The 13,508-nt window shown below is 42.5% G+C and overlaps 1 protein-coding gene across 1 annotated transcript in view; it reads left to right on the forward strand.

The window, feature by feature from the left end:
- The window catches only part of TNFRSF25 (TNF receptor superfamily member 25), a 147,626-nt gene extending 134,381 nt beyond the window's left edge, over window positions 1–13,245 (forward strand). Inside the window, exons 9-13 of the mRNA XM_073561689.1 lie at window positions 3,570–3,634; window positions 3,887–3,991; window positions 5,618–5,637; window positions 8,727–8,799; window positions 9,290–13,245. Coding sequence (XP_073417790.1) covers window positions 3,570–3,634; window positions 3,887–3,991; window positions 5,618–5,637; window positions 8,727–8,799; window positions 9,290–9,573 — 547 coding nt within the window. The 3' untranslated portion in view covers window positions 9,574–13,245. The remainder of the gene's footprint in view (window positions 1–3,569; window positions 3,635–3,886; window positions 3,992–5,617; window positions 5,638–8,726; window positions 8,800–9,289) is intronic.
- Window positions 13,246–13,508: the final 263 nt, after the last annotated feature.

Raw genomic sequence — 13,508 nt, forward strand, 5'->3', positions numbered from 1 at the left:
TCAGCCTCACTTTCGGAAAAAACGTCTTCGAAATCTTTCAGGTACTCCGGAATACCTTCCAGATCGACAGACGACACAGACACGGATTTAACAGCGTTAACAAGATGTCCCCGGTTACCACATTTATTATTGCATCCCCATTGAGTGATTTCCCCTGTAACCCAATCAATGGTAGGATTATGGCGTTGAAGCCAAGGCATCCCCAGTACCAGTCCTGCAGGCAAGTTATCTAGCACCAGACAACTTAGTTTCTCCACATGAGTGGAACCCACTTTAAGAGAAAAAAGTTCAGACCTGCAACAGATACCATCTTGGGTAAGAGGAGATGAGTCAATTGCCACAAGTTTAAGAGGATCATGAAGCCTGACTGTCCCTATCTTATTAAGAGTCATAACCTTGGTATCAATCAGGTTCACAGCCAAACTGCAGTCAATAAAAGCAGTAGTCTGAACAGGACCATAACCAAGTTCCAGTTCCACCTGCAGCACCATTTTTGCACATGAGGAAAATTGTACCTGAAGGTCTGGGTAGCCTCCTCGATTACTACCCAGACCTAGTCGTTTCCCGCCATCTTGGAGGATGACGGACAGGAGGGGCAGTCCTTCTTCCAATGTCCAGACTTCCCACAATAGAAGCACAACTGCTTTTCCCGGCGGCGTCTTCTTTCCTTTCCCTCACAGGTGACAGCGCTCACCTCCATAGCCATAGGAAGAGTCTGGGTCTCATCTCCACTGAAGAATAAGGGCGATTCCCGTTGCATAATGCCTCTAGCCCGCAGCCTGTGATCCATGCGAACCGCTTGGACCATGGCATCCTCCAGGGAGTCAGGCGGAGGATGGAGTGCCAAAGCATCCTTCAGACGTTCACACAGGCCTCTGTGGAACAGCCCCCGAAGGGCGGCATCACTCCAGGAAATCTCCGCTGCCCATCGTCTGAATTCAGTACAGAACCATTCGGCCGAGTGCTCCCCCTGACAGACACTCATCACTTTGTCCTCAGCCAACCGCACTCTATCAGGCTCATCATAAATAAGCCCTAAGGCTTCAAAAAATGCATCCACAGACATTCTCTCAGGGGCAGAAGAGGAAAGCGAGAATGCCCAGGCTTGTGGGGACCCCCTAAGCAGGGACATCACCACCCCCACCCTCTGTTTCTCATCCCCAGAGGAGCGGGGTCTCAAAGAAAAAAAAAAAAAAGCTTACAGCCCTCCTTAAATGCCCTGAACTCATCCTTGTTACCAGAAAATATATCTGGCAATTTAACCGGGGATTCAGGTGGGACTAAAATTACATCTCTATTCCCCACCTGCTGGAAGCCTGTGGAAAGTACCCCCTGAACTGAGTCCTCAACCCGCCATTGGGACTGGGCCAGAGCTTGGTGTTCCAAACTAAGCTTCTGCAGTGACTGAGTCAAGCTTTTCACCTGCTCAGATAAAGCATACATTGGGTCCATGCTGCAGAAGTGAGGAGAGAAAAAAATTTGTAGGCCAGTTATAATGTCAGAGACACCGCACTGAACTTGCTCACTGAGCCAGTGCGCGTGTCCTGAGTAAAGCGAACAGTGCTCAAAGCTACCTGTGGAGCGGGCAGCAACCGAGTAGATGTGTACTTCACACCCGCAGGACCTGAAGCACGTGACTGCTAGGGGCGTGGCCTAAACTCCACAGAGCTAGGAGCTGCAAGACAATTCCTAGCAGAGTAACTGCGAGACAAAGTTACCAAGGGGCATAGACAGTGAGAATAGTCAGGACGTAGCCAATGAGTCACACACAGAGATAGCTGCAAGGTACCAGAGGGGCGAGCAGAGAGTAGTCAGGTCACAGGCAATGAGTCATACACAGATAGTTGCAAGGTACAAGAGGGGCGAGCAGAGAGTAGTCAAGTCACAGGCAATGAGTCATACACAGATAATAACGCAGTACAAAATCAACAGGCAAACTCACAACGGGAAACAGAATCGGGTCAGAACCATATAAACAAGCTATAGCAACACACAGGCACACGGGGGTCAGTACACTCGGCCAAAGGCAGAAGTATAACTGGCAGGGATTGAAGCTACCCAGGGGTTTATGAAGCTCTCCCAGAACCAGAAAGAGGCCACAATCATTAACCCCAAGTGTGCAGGTCAAAACCTGCACAGAGCTCAGACATTAACCCCCGGTGTGCAGCTCTAAAACCTGCACTGGGATCATGACAACTAGAAGCAATGGGATGAAACTGAATGGGAGGAGACACAGATTAGATATTAGAAAAAACTTTTTGACAGTTAGAGTGATCAATGAGTGGAACAAGCTGCCACGAGAAGTGGTGAGTCCTCCTTCAATGGAAGTCTTCAAACAGAGGCTGGACAGACATCTGACTGGGATGATTTAGCGAATCCTGCTTTGAGCAGGGGGTTGGACCAGATGGCCCAGGAGGTCCCTTCCAACTCTACGATTCTACGATTCTATGATTCTATGAATAAAAATTGTACACGACAGAATGAAATTAGAGGTCCCTAAACATGAAAAGCTCACAACCAAGACCCCTCCACCAAACTTTTAAGTTGTCTCTTGCACAAGAATAGAAAATACCTGAGGTCTGAGCCCAAAGATGATTTCCCACTCAAAGGGAATTTGTCACCAGGTTTTTACTACCCAGTCTGAGAGTAACATGATGTAGAGGCAGAGACCCCAATTCCAGTGATGTATCACTTAGAGGGCTGCATGCTGTCATTTTTATAAAATCACTGTTTTACCTGCTGTAAATCTACCAGTTCTTTGAATGCTGAGCTCTGTATAACCCCACCCACATCACTGATTGGTAGCTCTCTGCCCAGGTACAATCTATACAGAAATCTGCCAATCAGTAGTGGGGGCGGGGTTATACCGAGCTCATGAATATAGAGGACTACATGGCAGCAGGTTTACTAGTCCGCCAGTGATAATTTCCTGTTGATAAAACAGTGATTTTATTCAAACTTCAGAATGCAGCCCAGTAAGTGACACATCCCTGGAATCAGGCTCTATGCCTCAGATTAGGTAACAAAAACCTAGCGACAGATTCCCTTTAAGACATTATTGGCTTTTTGCCATCTTCGAAATCCAACCTCTATGCCAGCAGCCAATGTTAGAATAAAGTGCAGGAGAAATTGGGCTAAGTTGGTCACTGACTATAATTGGTTGCTTCCGCTTTGTTTTGTACATGGGTGGGTGGTAGGAAGGGCACAGCTTCCAGACCCCCCAACTGATCATTGATGACATATGGAAACATGCTACCAATGTCTTATGTGAGAAAATTAAATTAGATAAGGCTTACCATCATTTTTAACTGTGGCTGCACTGGGTAATGCAGCTCTGCCGCACTGCAATACCAATCACAGCCTGTGCACAATAGTGGAGCTGTCTCAAGGAGAAAGCTGTCATAATTTTGTAATCCTTTGAAACCCTTTTGAGAAAAACCTAAACATATCTAAATTCAGCATATATGGTTCTTGTTGCTGGCTTGCACATACAGATCAAAGTAATCTCACCCATGTTGCTGTAACTATCATACTTGGTACACACTTTTTTTTTTTTTAAATCTCCTCAGATCAGATAAACAATGTGAAGCTGCAAATTCGAGCTGCTCACCTGTGTGTGTACCAGTTAAATCAAGTAAGTCAAACAGATGGGATATATCTGATAGATAGCATCCCATTTTATTTCTGTACGGCAAAATGTGGAATGCCTGCAGCCACCACCAGAGGGAGCCTAAGAGTTTACTGCATACTATGTATAGAGTGAATTCAATAATAACAGTCTGCAGTAAAGCTCCCTCTAGTGGTGGCTGCTGACAGATAGATTGTTGTTTCTGCTCTCTATAGCTATACAGAATTTTGCATTAATAACATGTTGTTATTTATTTAGCAATGTCAGTGGCATACATATTGACTGGGGCCTTCCTGCTTCTTCTCCTACCATGTGGCGGTCTTCTTATTTACAAGCACAAGAGAAAGAAGAAACACCAAAATGGTAAGTCTATGATGAGTATATTAGAAATTACTCTTTATAATGATACTGTTTGGGTTAATATGCCCCTACTGGCCAATATCAGGTACAGCAGCAAAATTACAAAATCAAGTATTGATACCCTATCTTGTTAATTTATAATAGTAAAGAAGAAATAGATTACTCACAAGTCAGGGAATCTTACTACTGTGATTGCAGGGGGTCTGGCAACTGTTGCAGAAAGGGTCAGCATAACAGACTTGTCACAATAAAAAAATGCATATATTATTAAATAGATTTCTTAGACCTGATAAGGTTGGTATACTTACTCTGACAATCCATGTCAGACTTACGGTATAATTCTAATATTAAAAATTATCATTCTAAAAGTTTAGTTACATTGAGAGTCCTAAAGTATTCAGCCTGACTGACAGCTGCAGCTTGTACTGAACAACGGGAGGTCTCAACAAGGAAAGGGGACACTAAGGCTATGTGCACATGCTGCGGATTCAGCCGCAGATTTGTATCTGCGGATCCACAGGTAAAACCGTAGATAAAATGACCTGCGGTTTTACCTGCGGATTGGCCAGCGGATTCCCCCTGAGGTTTGATACCTGGACAATGGAATAGGTGGCAAACCGCAGCGGAATCCGCAGAAAGAAGTGACATGTCAATTCTTTCTGCGAATTCAAAACCGCAGCTTTTCCGCAGTGGAAAAACCGCAGCATGTGCACAGTGGATTGTAAATCACATAGACTTACATGGTACTGTACACTATCTGCAGAACTGCTGCGGATCCGCAGAGGCTAAATCCGCAGCAAAAACCGCAGCGTGTGCACATAGCCTGACAGCTGTCAATCAGGCTAAATGAGAGAAGAATAAGATAAAACCTTCAAAAAGGATGATACAATACAACCATTCTGACATGGATTTTCAAAGTAAGTATACCAGGCTCATAAGATCTAAGATATTTGTGCAGCGTATTGTGAAATCTGGCTTCAGATCCACTCTAAGGCATTGTTCAACAGAAAATGAACCAACAAATTGGATTTTTAATCATTTGATCTTCTGGGAAATAGACAGCATCACTTATATATTGCATCCACATATATAAAAGTTGTTAAAACATCTCGATTAATTCAGTATTTAGTGTGAGAGCCATATGCAGAATCTCCATGCTTACATTCCTTAGTTACTATCAGTGAGGTTAGTAATAGCAAGTTGAGAAATTTTTAATGCATTTGGACAAGCAAATCATCAAGATCTGCTGCTGGCAGCTGCCTTTGCAATCTTTAAAGCTTTATGGGAGACATGTTCGGAGACACTGCAGGCCATAGTAACACATGTTGAAAAACAGCTCCTGTGATTCCATAATTTCATGACTTTTCCTCCATGGAGTAGCAACTTCAGTGTTGAGGAGTGTATGTTTGCACTCTGCGATTCTGGTTTACCCACAAGGCCACTGGGTTGAGACTGGGTCTGACAGTAATTGACATCTTTAGTGTGTTCACTTTTTCAGCACTCACTGAAGAATACTAACAGATTAAGTTGCTTTAGATTTTTAGATGCCAGTATTTTTAATACAATATTATTCTATGCTACGAATTGCAGTAAAAACATAAAATAACATTTTCTATTCATGATTTTTAGGAGAACACGTCTTCACAGTGGTAAGATCACATCATCTCTTACAATATTACGGTAGATGAGTTTATAAGAAGTGTCTAGTGTGGATTCACATGTGACAGAAATTTCTACATCAGTTTTATACATCTGAAAAGGGTCATTTTGGAAACAAGCACATGGATTTCTGAAATTTCAATTCAGATAAGTGGAAACTTACAGAAATTTCTCCAGCAAAATCTGCAGCATGTGAATCTATCCTTTACGTCATCTTTAAAGTTATGAACAGGGTTATATAGTTACATGTAAAAAAAAAGCTCAATCGCCGTTATGCAAATTTCTAATGTACCGATTTAAGGGCCAAGCACGTCTTTTCACGTTGTTGTTGTTGTTTTAGTTACTTGCATATATTATGTGATATAATACATTACAATACACTTCTACAATTTTTTTTTATTAAAACTTAATTCTTCATCTGTAGCTTACATGTATTACAATACATCATATGCTGCTCAATGCTGTACAGTATAACTTCAGACAGTCGACTCTATTCTTTTCCCCTATGGGAGATCATGTGTCGGGAAGAATCGTGAGGCCCGATACACACGACCGTCAGATGATCCCCAAATATAATCTGACTTTAGTCCAATGTGATTGAGGGCATTTACAGGTTCCTTTGCTACTTTGATATTGACCCACCTATTACTTAAGGCTATATGCCAACATTTTTGGAGTACAGTCGCATTCGGTACATTCCGGTCTCCTTGGCATATAGAAGATTTGTTTACTTCCCTGTTTCTTCCAGTCATCTAGCAACAGAGGACCTGATGAAACATTCAGGGCTGTATGCATTAAATATATGAGCAATGAATACTTCATGAAGTTTTCTTTGTCTGTCAGCCAGACGGGACCATCAGGCCCCTTATGCAAAGTTTCTTGTCTGTGTGGAGATGACAATGGTGTAAAGAGTTGTGTCAAACACTAGTTCCCAAAACAGAGAGGACAATACAGGGGACTGAATCAGGCCTGGAGAAAGTGAAGATAAGGGTTCGCTCATATCTGCGCATAAAATCGTCAATGAGAGAATAAATCGCATTACACTCGCACCAATGTTATTCACTAAGGTAGGTTTCATCTGAGTTTTTCCCCACCTGGAATTGGGGTGAGGAAAAGTGTACAGCATGCTGCATATGGTAGTGTAAAACAGCTGAGACTCGCCAATGAAAGTCAATGAGTGCGAGAAAAAAAATGCGCGACACATGGATCAAAACACTTTGCAAGCAGACTTAATAAAAATATTTTAAGAAATCCTTCTGCATCCACATATAGGAAGCATTGGTTTCTTACATATACTTTTTGCAACTAATATTTTTTTTTATACTATTGCATGCATCGCAAGATAAAAAAACTTAATTATGCAAATAGTATCCTACCACTTTGTGTACACGGCTTCTATGCCGATCATTGTGTCTCCATAGTTACAGACTGCAAGCAAACTTTGGAACCAGCGCGCCCCTAAAATACAATATGTGCAGTTCCTCCATAGCAGTCATACAACCTACCCAAGACGTAAGGGGGCCACTTCCATCTCCAAAGCAGCTTCTGTCACAGACACATAAAGGCCATGTTCACAAGTGGCTTTTTTTGCAGTCTTTTTTTTTTTCCTGCAGCCAAAACCTTCCCTCTTGGCAGGAAAAACGCTGACTATAAAACACAGCTATTTTCTGCATTTTTTTCAACTTTTTTTTTTGCATCTTTTGCTGCATATTACGTGTGATTTGTCCACAGTACATGTTTAATAAAGTGTGAGGCAGTGACCGATGTCACATGTAGGGGACGCTGTGTGTTCCCCCCAGGATGCGAACAGAGGTGCACTGAGGCCATGAGAGTGCACTGCAGTCACAGGCGTAGCTGTGGTTACAATGCAAAATAAAAGTAAGTATATGTCTTGGACATGCTGGTTGTCCAAGGCAGATTTAGGGAAAACCTACTCTGGGCTTTGGTGTTTTAAAACAGGCCACAGATGGTGTTGGTGCAGTCCCTTTCATTCCTTACCCGAGTTTTCCATGTGGCTGAAGGCCACAGATTCTAGTTAAAAGCCCTGCAGTAAAGGGTTTGGGTGTGTCAGGTTGAGAGTCAGTGTCAGGATCGGAAATAGAAATACATGCAGCCGCATGCTCTGCTCCCGAGTGCCGGCAGCAGTGCTGGGTATTAAGATGAGAGACTCATCCGAGTTTCTCGCATGTGTGATCCCGGCCTCAGTCTGGTGTTTGCAGGAGTGCAGAGCAGACGGCTTTGCAGAGCTCCACCTGTGTGAGGCAAAACAGGCAAGCGCAGCCAAAAGGCCAAGGGAACTTGAAGGCTTGGCACCCCAGCGTACACGGCAGTTCAGTTGCACACGGTCACGGAGATGTACTAGGTGGACTGGCGTGTTTATTGACTGAAATCCAGAGGATTTGTTTCCTGGCTGCGATCCAGAGGATATCATGTGCTGTGTTTTGCTGTGAGTTGGATATTAAAGAGACTTTTTTTAAAATTTGCTGGGTCACTGCCTGTCTATCACACTGCATCAACCCCGCTGCACTACATAAGTTAGTTTTATTCATCTAAAATGCTGCAAAAAACTCAGCAAAATCTCTTTGATGTGTTTTTTTTTTTTTTTTGCAGTGCTTTTGAACTTTTTCATTGCTTTCTATGAGTGAAAAAATGCAGCAAAAACACTGATGTGCAGATTTAAAAAACACTGATGTGCTCAAATTCAGTAAGAAAAAAAACAATGTGTGTGCATGAAATCTCATAGCTTTTGCTGGTACTGTAAAAAAAGGCTTCTTTTATGCATAAAAAAACAGCCAAAACGCCAAGTGTGAACATAGCCAATAATCTGCATTGCAATGAACTATCTGACTGCAAGGAGCCCATAGACTGTTCTTGCACTGAGGTCTCCTCTGTCTGTGTCTGCTCCTGCTCCATAGAATCAGCAGGACATGTACATGTAAACTAACACACATGTATAATATTACATAGGACAGTTTCTGATCTCTATGCCTAAACTGAGCCAAAACCTTAAAACATTTTTAAAGAATTAAAAGTTACCTGTAGTATTAGAAATCTCATAATTTTCCTTTTTTCGATTTAGATAGGAGGAGGAGAGGTGCCTGGTTTAACAGACCTAAACCAAGAGTCAAGAATTTGTTCTCCTTATACGCCAGGTAATAATACATTATGGGTTTGAGGGTGCTGGGAAACTTACACTAATAGAGAAAGTGGCAAAATATTAATTTATACCTCATGAGATGGATTTAGATAGATAGATATGAGATGGATGGATATGAAATAGATCAATAGAGAGATAGATAGATAATAGACGGATAGATATAGATGGATATGAAATATAGAGAGATAGGAGTTAGAAAGATGGCTAGAGAATATATAGATGGTAGATAGATAATAGATAGGAGATACAGTAGATAGGCAACATGTTTAAAAAAAAAGTGTCTTAGCTGTTCAGCCTTAAACTAACAAAACCGTTAGTTCTGTAGCTCATGAAATATTGAGTCTGATATTTCCCGCAGTTGTCCGCTTTCCTTGTTGCTACAATAGAATCTAATTCAATGACTTCATGAAATATTCAATAGGATAAATAGTGACTGGACCAATGCAGGTAAACACTGACACAGAAATACATTGAATCCCCAGCAGGTCGTGTTCCTTCAGTTCTCCAGAAAAACTGCACATTGTATGACATCATCGACTGTGTCCCGGTAAGACGATGGAAGGAGTTTATGAGGACCCTGGAACTTCCTGACAAAGTGATTGAGATAGTGGAAGTGGAAATCTCTAACTTTCGAGACCAGCAATATGAGATGCTCAGAAGATGGTGCCAGTTAAAAATGGCTTCTCTAGATGCCGTGTACCAGACCTTGGATAGGATGAACCTATCGCGTTGCGCAGAGGAACTTAAAGCAAAGATAGAACATTACTGAAGAAGTGCTAGAAAGTACAAAGGAGAAACTATGGAACCAAGCACTACATGAATGTTGGCGCCATCTTAGACACCAATAGCACTCAGGTGTTTGGAAAAACGTGTTCGATGTTCATAGCGTTAGATAAAATTACAAAAACAATATACATATTGCCACATTTGAATGAATTCTAGCTGGTAGTCCAATGGACATTGTGCAATTTTCCAGGCGGTGTTCCGATCACCTGGAAGCCAGAAGACAGTTCCTAACATTATATATTGTGTGTAACCCCGTAAATCAGCCAAAAAGAACCTCTGAGGTTCCTTTTGGTGTTGATCTACAGAAGCCCAGATCTGCAGTAAAGAGGTCATAATTCTGAACAGCAGAATTCATGTTTTTGTATTTTCCTCCCAAAAGGGTCCAATTTAGGAACTAAAATTAGGACAAGTCAGAAGGAAATCAGCCATAATATACTGGTAAAATGACCTTTGATAAAACAGAGCTTGTGCTCAGCTATCAGTGGATTCTTTCCAGTAGATGAAGTATTTTCTAAATTATGACATTTTTCAGTAAAGTAATTAAAGTAAGATCAGTAATGGTAACCAGCGGAGATTTGATAACGTATGGAGGATTAATAAATAATATTATTTTAATATTTTATTAATTTAAGGCGTTTAAAGCATCAAAGAAACAAAACGGACAGGTAAAACAAAGAGTGGGACATTCACCTTATTTTTAAGGAAGGTAAAAAGAAAGGAAAGTTTAGAAATAAGCACAATGATAACACTGTCATATAATTCCCACCTAATACACCTGTACTATGCTATAACCCATAATACCAGCCAAAGTTCCTAAATAAGAATTCCTATCTGATCCTTGAGCGGCACAGGCTTGTTGCTGTGAAGTCATTACTGGTGGAAGTCAAGGGTAAATTTCCTTTGTGCTCTTTTCTAGAACTTGCATTATCTGACTTTTGAAAATAACAAATGACAAAAAAGATTAAAGGGTTTGGCTGGCCTTAGGCTACAAGTGTGCAGTCACTCCAAGAGACTACAGACTTGTGGATCCTCACAGCACACAGGTTCTCCGATGCCAGCATCAGGAGCAACGGGTGGGTGGCCACAAGTATGATTTGCATACACGCAGTTACATGCAGACTAGACATGGATGACCTTGCTCAATGCAAGTGTATTGAGCTAGGTCAGACATGTCTAGTCGGAATGTGGCTGGAAATAGGCAAATAATATACTTGTCATATGAGCGCCCGTTCCCGGCACCAGCGCTTCCTCACTGCACGCAGTGGGCACAATGTGAGGATTCCCAAGTCTGCAGTTATGTAGTGTGACGGCAAACTTGTAGCCTAAGGGTGTGTGCACACGCTGCAGATTCTGCTGCAGATCCGCAGCGGTTTTGGCCCTGCAAATCCGCAGCAGTTTCTGCTGCGGTGTACAGTACCACCATAATATCCTATGGGAAATGGAAACCGCAGTGCAGACGGTGCAGATTTTTCAGCGCGGATTTGCTCCGGTTTCTAATCTGCAGAAAGAATTGACATGTCAATTCTTTCTGCGGATTCCGCTGCGGTTTACCATCTCCTCCATTGTAGAGGTGATAAACCGCAGGGCAAAACCGCAGGCTAAATCCGCGCGGACCAATCCACAGACCAATCCGCAGCGTGTGCACACACCCTAAGGCTGGACAACCCCTTTAACATTTCTTTCATCAGAATAAATCTATAATCAAAACTGATGCATACTGTCCATGTATCAATTGTATTCATAAACAATGCCTCCATCAAGTGTAGCAATGGCTCACAAAAAACTAAGAGGATCCTTCAATGAGTCCAGACTCTTTAGCCCCCCATATACAATAAATAACTGCTGGACAAACAGCTATGTCTTCCGAATCCCCCACTTACAGGAATACTGGCCTTGTGTTCTCTATGAAAGCAGCTGCAAGACTCCTCAGGCCCAGGAGCCTTTATCTCCCAGAGAACAACAAGATCATCTGTCGGAAATCCAACATTCCACATTCTTCTCTGCCTCGACATCATTGTGATGCCCCCATACACATTGGACTGTTGGGACGAAATCTATCACATTTGGAGATGACTTTTGAGCCACAAAAAGTGTCATGTTAGCACATGTGATTGGCTGGGAAAGTTTTATTCTGCAGTTTTTAGATTATCAGCAATGAAATCATTTTGTTCTAAGTCAGCCACATTTTTCATTAGCACCCACATTGGGTACATATGTCAAAATGATTGGAATGATTATCTGTGTGTACAATTGTTCCTTACATTGCAAATATAGTTCATGTACATGGCTGAAAATGGGTTATACTAATGTCTATCACCAAGTGACAAGAAACAAAAATCAAAAGGTGGGTTCTACAGATTCTATTTCCACAAGGATCATAAATTTTCAATACATGGCAACTATTGATAAGCGGCGAGCGTGCGCGGATAAGGTGATATCTCGGCATGCTCGGGTGCTAAGGCTAGTTTCACATTAGCGTTTACAGCCTCAGCGTCGGGCTGCGCACGGCCGCTGCTAAGCCCTGCCCCCTGCGTTTGGCGCTGGTCGGCGCAGTGTCAAAAGGACGCATGCGCCGCCAAACGCATACCTGCGCACGGCCTGTGTCCCCAGTGCTAAAGATAGGGGACGCAGGACGCATGTAGCGTCTTGCGTCCGTAGGCGGAGCTACCGGCGGAGGTGCGGCAGGGGCGGGGCTTAGCGACGGCCGTGCGCAGCCCGACGCTGCGGCCGTAAACGCTAATGTGAAACTAGCCTAACTGAGTGACTTTGGCGTGCTCTAATAATATGTTCGAGTCCCTGCAGCTGCATGTCTCGCGGCTGTTCGACAGCCACAACACATGCAGGAAATGCCTAACAAACAGACGATCCCTGAACATGTTGCAGCTGTCTAACAGCCGCGAGACATGCAGCTGCAGGCATTCGGACATATTTTTCGAGCACACCAAAGACACTCGGTTAGCACCACAGCATGCTCAGATAACACCTTATCCACGCACGTTCACTCATCACTAATGGCAATATGATTTCAGGACCTTCAGTTATTCAAATCGCATGACAACCACAGAGTGCTCGGATTTAGCATAACCATCTCTTAGCAGAGTATCACAATTTTTTTTAATTAAAGCAAGTCATTTTTCTTTACTTATTTAAAATAATGGGCTTTAGTATAGCAGCAAAAGGCATGGACCATCCCCATAGCGGTAAATTCACAAATTTTAGGATTTTATTAAATCTGTTCCATTGTAAAAACTAGCATCTCAGATTGACAGGCCGAGAGAGAGGTTTTTTTTCCAGTGAAATCAGCCATTCTAAAGATTTAATATTGGAGTCTCATGTACTCTATCAATATTAATACATATCCATACTCTAACACACATGGAGATAGGTTGGAGGGTTCCTAGTCGGATCATTCCTTTAATGTTGCGGAAACATAAGGTGCTAGCTATTAATACACAGATATTCAAAGTAAAAACGGCTGCCTCCCTCACGTGTGGTCTATGTCTGAACTCAGAAGGAAAAAGATTGGTTTCCAGTTTCTTGCTGGTTTTTTTTTGCAAATGTTCTCTTATGACAATTCCAATGTTGTCACAGTGTTAGATATGTTTTATGTCGTCAATGTTATGTGATGATAGTCATCAATAAATATAAGATTTGATGTCTGAATGATTTTTTGACTCAATAATGAGAAAATCTACATTTTTGCAGCTTGAGGCTATGTGCCCACGTTGCAGAAATGCTGCGGAATTGTCCGCAGCATTTCCGCAACTCCCTGCCGCGGGTAAAACATATGGAATTCTCATGCGTTTTCCCGCAAAACACAAGCGTTTTGCATGCGTTTTTAGCTTGCAGCATGCTTGCGCTTTTCCAAGCGATTTGAAGCATCGCTTGGAAAAGTGACTGACTGGTTGGTCACACTTG

This window comes from Dendrobates tinctorius, unplaced genomic scaffold (genome assembly GCF_039654945.1).
Source record: "Dendrobates tinctorius isolate UK_male_01 unplaced genomic scaffold, ASM3965494v1 ptg000326l, whole genome shotgun sequence".
Lineage (NCBI taxonomy): Eukaryota > Metazoa > Chordata > Amphibia > Anura > Dendrobatidae > Dendrobates > Dendrobates tinctorius.